The sequence below is a fragment of the Bradysia coprophila genome, unplaced genomic scaffold, assembly GCF_014529535.1.
Source record: "Bradysia coprophila strain Holo2 unplaced genomic scaffold, BU_Bcop_v1 contig_373, whole genome shotgun sequence".
NCBI classification, from domain to species: Eukaryota; Metazoa; Arthropoda; class Insecta; order Diptera; family Sciaridae; genus Bradysia; species Bradysia coprophila.
This window is the reverse complement of record NW_023503632.1, coordinates 2,323,219-2,330,534: the sequence shown is the minus strand read 5'-3', so window position 1 is coordinate 2,330,534 and position 7,316 is coordinate 2,323,219. Positions and strand designations below refer to the sequence as shown.

Genomic DNA, 7,316 nt, shown 5'->3' with positions numbered 1-7,316 from the left:
ATGTATAGAGACGCGCTAAATAAAATCAAGTAGTCAATGCTTAGTATGTACGCTTCAACAATACGTTCTGTATAATTGTGTGACTCTGTAGCCGAATGGCTATGGTCGTTGCTTGGTGTTTGGAAGAATTTTGGTGTTGGATGTTCAAATCCTGGTCTGTGTAAAGTTTTTATTTATACAATTTCTCAAACGAAGATGCGAAAGTAAATGATAGCAACAACATGTGTTCTGGTGATCTTTTTGATCGCTTTGATAGAAAAGAACGTTGCCAATAATTTTTTCATGCTTCGCTTACTTACATGTGCACCTGTTTGGGACGGTTGATTTAAGGCACTTTCGCTTGTAAGTCTCACTTCGTTCGGCCTACAATCCGCGAAATTGCCTAAAATCAATCGCCCAAAACAGGTACACAAATAACCAATTATTTGCCGCCCACTGGACCCCCACATATTTCAGCTTATTTCGGTTAATTTCATCAGTTGGGACGTGCTTAGGAAGCTCAAATTAGGATCTCGCATGGGCACTCGCGTGTAACCAACCAAAGTAAGACCTGAATCGTAATTTTAATGTAATTTACTTTTCGGTCACGATTATAATTGCGCTACATAGTAATAAAAGCTCCAATATAGTAGGATGTATGACTCACTTTGTTTATTGTTTTACGTACGAACCAAAAAGCATCACCGTATATGTAAAAGCACGAGACCAATTGCTAACGACTTTCTAAATAAATAAAACCCAGAACAGATGCAGTGTGTTGAGCATTAGGACTGATAAGTCGCTTAATCCCACACAATGTACACAATATGACACCTAGAGATAAATAAAACGACAAGGAAAACAGATTCTTCGTCATATAGCATTCAACATTAAATTCATTTCGACTTTTGTGTATGACAAAACTTATACATTTTCTAGGAACATTTATGTTGTGAAAGCTATTTCCGCTAACTTTCTCTCACTATCTCTTTCTCTCTCTTCAGAAGCTCATTAAATAGTGCCACGTTTTCGCTGTACGAGTTATAAAATATTTAAAGTTTAAAATTTTATTTTTCTTACCCGTACAAGAAACTGGCAGCAGTTTGGTAAATTAATGTACGACGATGTGTTTTATTATACGACTCTGGCAACTTAGAGAAACCCGTAGCAGCGATGTAAATGTAGAAATAAAATAGGAAAAAAGGTTCTTTAATTAAAATAAGATGAAAATGGGAATATAATGGAATATTAAATCTTCTTTCGTATTAAATAAACTTTATGGCTAAAAACGAGAGGATCATGTAAGTTCTATATATACGTTAGGGCTGTGCAGATATTGAATGGAACGTAAGCCAAAGTCAAAAGTTTTTTTTTTATATCTGTTATCTTCTACATATTGTGTAACGTCATGTCCTAAATTTAGTTTTAAAACAAAATTAAAAGATCTCCGTAAACTATTCCCTTTCAGATTAATGAGTCATCCTTTTCAAAACATTTTGTACTCAAAAGGAAAAGTTTCGTTTCTGGAAATTAGTTTTTATTTCGAATGAAGAGATATAATGTTGTGTTTGTAGAACACGATTTGAGACAATAATGCATACCATTTTTGCATTACTAATACATGTACAGTAATCAAATTTAGGTTAGAAACTCTTATTCTCTCTACTTACATACCACAGTTTCTCAATCCACATCAAAAACTTCGTAAATACCATGTACGTACTTCGTACATGTTATGCACATTCATACTGATGCTGCCGTCTCGCGCGCATAAGGGTATGTGTAATCGAGCTATGTTTCAATGTGATTTCATATGGATTGCATTGGATTGTATTTGTGGATTGAATAGCGTTGAAAACAGAAACAAATTTCTTACGTAAGTACTTTATTGTCAAAAAAGCAAACTTTTTTAACTCGTTTGCATTTTTAACTCGTTTTTGCTGTAGCGTTTGTCAAGGAAATAAAGACGAAAAGTACACAAACGAATGTAAAGAGCATGCACGATTATCAATTGTCATAATCCCCGCCATCTCATACCAAATTTAGTGTAAATGGAAGAATCGAAATAGTTATTTATCTACCAAGGTAGGTATGAAGGTATTTCTCCGCCTAGATGTCGACCCGTGGTACCTACCGTGGTAGATACAACGTTTTTCGCAATTTCGGGCCATAATCACCTATCCAATGCAAAACATGTCCTGCATATGACTAAGTCATTTTGTAATTTCTTTAGTACACATTTTCTATTACTTCACTAATAACTAACAAAACATAAGAACGTGAAGACACTAAGTCTAAGAACGGTTCAAGGTGCTTTTAAATGGGATTTCAATAAATAGTTCTTATCTGCAAAAGCTTTTCTTTTCAAAGGCACCATTCGGTCAACTGGGAATCAGAGTTAATTCAATTGTTTTGAAACTCGCCGAATACCGTTGATAGCTTTAAGAAGTGTTTAGAGTTGAACTGAGATCTTTTTTTCTTCAACAAAACGAGAGAACACATTGACGATTAAAATTTCCTTTTACAGTCAAAACAATTTAAACAACAGAACCTACCATGCCATCTAGCCAAATAGTTATTTATCTACCAAGGTAGGTATGAAGGTATTTTTTCGCACACGACGTCTTGTCGACCTCGGCTTCGCCTCGACATCTAGTGCGAAAAAATACCTTCGTACCTACCTTGGTAGATACAACGTTTTTCGCAATTTCGGGCCATAGTCACCTTTCCAATGGAAACGAGCCGTCAGAACAGTCGGAACGTTTGCTGCGACTGAGCCCCGTACGAACCCGTACATCTATTGCGCACATGACCCTAGTTCGTCCGTCGCCCTACTCTTGCCGTAAGTCCACTGCGCCCGTAAACGTCGGTAAAGTAAAATTCTTATGAAAGTACGTCTTAAAAATTGCGCATAGCGCAATTACGAAGCCCCGTACGATGTTCCTTTCAAACGTAACTCAAATTTAAAATTGACCTTAAATTTCCTCAGTCCTATATTAACCTATATTTACCTGTAAATAAACAATTTACTGATAAATATGCTAGTATATAGCTCAAAATAACTATCTCTACCGTTATATAGCTCAATATAGCTATATATATTTATATATAGATTATATAGATTATATAGATTTATTTGGGATCCTTGAAACACCCAACACACGTAACTATTCACTTCCCACTGATCAGTGACTTTGTAAGTATCATTTTCACCGATTTATATTGATTTTACAAAAATTCAAAATGGCGGCCGACGGCCATTTTGTTAGGAGGTGGAAAGTAGTACGGCTCCTTTACCTTTCAAACAAAAAAAAATTCATGAAATTCGGTCAAAATTTACTCGAGATATTAACAAAAAACACCACCTTCACTCTACGGCCGAGTAGCCTCATATAAGCTCACTCCAAGAGACCTAGCTCACGCTCCGGTGAACCGAATTTCATGAACTGTTTTTTCCCTGATTGGTACGGTCAATACCTATCTAATAAAGCAAAATCTATCTAAATCCGTTCAAATTTGACCAACGTTCAAGCAAAAACGGCTTGCCGCTCTGTACCTAGTTCACACCAAGGGGTCTAACTCACGAGTTGGTCATCCAATTTCCCTAAACTTTTTTTTCGTCGATCGGTATTGTAAATACCTTTCATTTGACGTATCACTTTCAAGTGTAGCCTTTAAATGGCCAGAGATATCTTCGGCAAACGTTAAATCACTTATGGGGCCCCAGCTCGGGAGGGGTCGACCCAAAATCGCCCATCTTCGAACTTAGCCTCACTATTTTGACTATCTTTCAGGGAAAGAAAAATATTTTGAAATCGGATTTGATTTACTCAAGATATCGACGTGACAGACGGATTTTATTGCGGATTCGTCATCTATGAACATAGGCAAAAACTTTGCCCTTACCGCCTACTTCGAATTCCATCAATTACACACGGCACCGTAATCCTATAAGCCCCTTCGTACTTCGTACGGGGCTAAAAATGTCCTACATTTTGTTCCAAAGTTCTTGTGTATACAGAAATTGGTATTTATTTATTCAAAGCGAAAAAAAAGACTGCTCGCATACGGCGCAGTCAGTAAAAAAACGATCTTTTCAATCAACAAATATTACAATAAATAAAAATCATCCGCTCTATTACTTCCTAAAGTTCCAAGAATACATGCCGCATTGCCTCTTTGTATAGCAATAGAAATTTTCTGCAACAGATAATCTTTGGAACGTGGCTCCCCTGATGCTCTCTTCATCAACGATCCCAACTTGTCAATAAATTTCTTTGTTTCTGGACCCATGCAACCTAATGATTCAAAGGCAAGGGGGGTAAATAAATTGTTTTCTTTAAGACGTATATAATGATTATGCTTAAATCTCTCCGCTTTATCTGCAATAGACCCTGCTTTCTTAGAGGATTCACTGATGTATGAAGGAGCCAAAGTATCACGTATTGTTACATCCCATAAAAGTGATTTTCCATGACTCCACGGAACTACTGTCATACCATCAGGTCTTTTACCGTCGTCTCTAGAAATACCAGGTGGTTGCAAAATATTGGGAAATCCTGCAGAGGAAAATGCATGACCAAAAACATTATTGACAGAATCGTGTTTAGCAATAACACTACTTCATTTTGGTTTTGGGGAGGAAAGAGTAACGGTTGGGCTTAGATCAGTTTTAAATTCTCTATCCGATTTTGTAATCGAAAATTTTGTGGCACCTCTAATTATTTTCCAAACACCTCTACCACTCCTCATACATTTACCAACCATCATGAGCAAATACTCTTAGCATGAGCATCGGTGAGCATTTCAATAAGCAAGAGATCATAAGCTAAGCAAGTGTGAGAGTGAGCCTTAGCTTACACGTTTTTTGTTCGTTTTTTTTATTCAATTTTTTGTTGGTTTGAAATTCTTTTTATTTGGATGTTATGCATAGAAAGGAATAGAATCATTTGATTTGAGGCAAAACCAGTTCATAACAATAAATGTTCGTTGGTGCATTGTAGCATATTTTTGCACATCAAATTTTAGACACTTTTACATTACTGCGCTGCGCACCGATATCAGCCAATTTTTTCACTTAGTCAGACTGATATTTTTCGAAATATTCAATTTGTTCTCGTAAATTTGAGTGTTGTAAATGTTTTATGTTTGTTCGCTCGCTATTGTATTCGTATTTGGATTGAATAGAAACTAACCGTACGGTTCATTTGATGTATAAAATTCCATGGATTTTATTGGCGCAAATTTCAAATTAATTTATTATACAAAAAATTGGTTACATTGGTACGACCCAAATGTAAATAGTTTCACACACTACGTGTCTGCAATGGTTGTGTTTGCTTGTTCAGGGTCGTCGATTAATGCGTCGTCGAATCCGATATAATCAATAGTGAGACTCTTCGCGCTCTCAATACTGTTCAAGTTTTCCAATCTTGATCTTTGGAGCGTAAGGACGTGTAATTTTTGTAAAAGCACGAGACGTTGCAGTTGTTCAATGCTCAATGACTTTGTCTGATCTGTTTCAAACTGGTTCAAGATTTGTTCGACATTCATTTCTTCAATCGGCGGTTCCGAAGAACTGTCATCGTGCTCATGGCTATCAATTTGATTGTTTGATGAGCTCGGTGCGTCTTGTTGTAGGTCATCACTCTTTAAAAATATTCACAAAAATTATTATGGGTCACTTATGTCACCAAATATGTATTAACGCGTACCGTGATTCGCAATATTTTGATTTGCCAGTCATTCATTGGTTTGCCACTTTTTTGTGCTGCTTTCGCTCGTGTTTTTAGGTTGCTGATTTTTTTGAGCAGGCTCGCATCAGTCGATTTTACTTTAGAAATCTGCTCCCACTTTTGAATAATAGAAGCCGCAGCTGCTTTCTTTTTCTCTTTATTAGAAACAGTCTGGGATTTTAGGAGCACATCAATGTGCTGTTCCACAAGAAGAACAAATTTTAGAACGTCTTCGGAAGCTTCAGCCATTTTTTTCTGTTTGCTTTGAATTTTAATTGTCACTTATGGTAACACTTGTCATGCGCAGACCAACGACATAGTAAGTATAGACTGGACTACGTTGCGCAAAACCAATGGTTCACTCAGCCGTTTATTGTATGATTTAGACGCACAATTTTACGACTTTGATGTTCATACTACATACGAGATGTAGTATTTGAGACTCACTCGTAAATCGTAATCGACTCAAACGTACATCGACATTTTACATTTTTTTCGTGTGTATGGAGGGCCGGTCTATACTTATTATGTCATTGGTGCAGACAGTGGTCACAATGAGGTCACGCTTCATTAGAATGAAAATGGTTGGGCTCAATAAGTTTGCCTGCACATTTGTAAACTTTCATTTGGACTATCAGATTCAGCCCCAAGGATATTATTTTATAAACTTTTAACTTGCACCATTATTTTAGCATGATAAATCAAAGATTACTAAAGTTTAAACAAAACATTTAAGATACACATGGCTAAATTGTTGCCTACATTTGGGCACAAAATTATTATTATTTTGATGGTAATCTTGGGATCGCATCCTTTTTGAAAAAAGTAAGACCATCGTTTGGTGTTGAAATGTGTTAGCTTTCAATAAAAAATTGAGTTGTTTGTATTGATGTAACCTTAGACCGAGAAAACTCATAATATGTGTCAATTTTCGTGAAATATTGAGTTTTCTCGGACTTAGGTGACGTCAGTACAAATGTTTCAATTTTTTACTGGAAGCTAACACATTTTAACACTAAAAGATGGTCGTACTTTTTCCAAAAAGGATGCGAGTCCAAAATTATCATCAAAATAATAATTATTTTGAGCCTGATTGTAGGCCGTACTATATTCTGAGATGGTAAAGTCACTTATGCTTTTTTTTCTAAAAATTATACAGTTAGACAATAGATCGATTGTTAAAGTCAATAAAAATCTCGTGATTCATTTTCTTTGCGCTTTGCATTTTTTTCTGATAAAAATGGTGAAAATTGAGTTTCAATGCAAAAATTCTACAGATATTTTTTGTTATATTTGCGGCAAGTACTGTGTGCTAGGTCAGCGAAAAGATATAACAGGAAAAACCAGACTGTACTATTCATTGTATTTTGGGCAAGAGGTTAAAAGTGAGAAATGGACACCAAACGTTTGCTGTAAGACTTGTGAAACAGCTTTAAATTCGTGGTGGAATGGTACACGTGATCGAATGCCCTTTGCAGTTCCAATGGTATGGAAAAAACAACGGAATCACCGAAATGACTGCTATTTTTGCTTGACCAATGTTGCTGGCTTCTCGGCCAAAAATAAAAATAAAATCGAGTACCCCAACTGCCAATCCGCTTC

The 7,316-nt window shown here is 36.1% G+C and overlaps 1 protein-coding gene across 1 annotated transcript; it reads right to left on the bottom strand.

Moving 5' to 3' along the window:
- Window positions 1–5,207: 5,207 nt before the first annotated feature.
- On the bottom strand, window positions 5,208–6,262 carry LOC119081988. Its single transcript, XM_037191309.1, has 2 exons — window positions 5,694–6,262; window positions 5,208–5,628 (listed from the first exon to the last, which is right to left on the bottom strand). The coding sequence occupies exons 1-2, from the start codon at window positions 5,961–5,963 to the stop codon at window positions 5,293–5,295; spliced, it is 606 nt and encodes a 201-aa protein (XP_037047204.1). The 5' UTR covers window positions 5,964–6,262; the 3' UTR covers window positions 5,208–5,292.
- Between the last annotated feature and the right edge of the window lie 1,054 nt (window positions 6,263–7,316).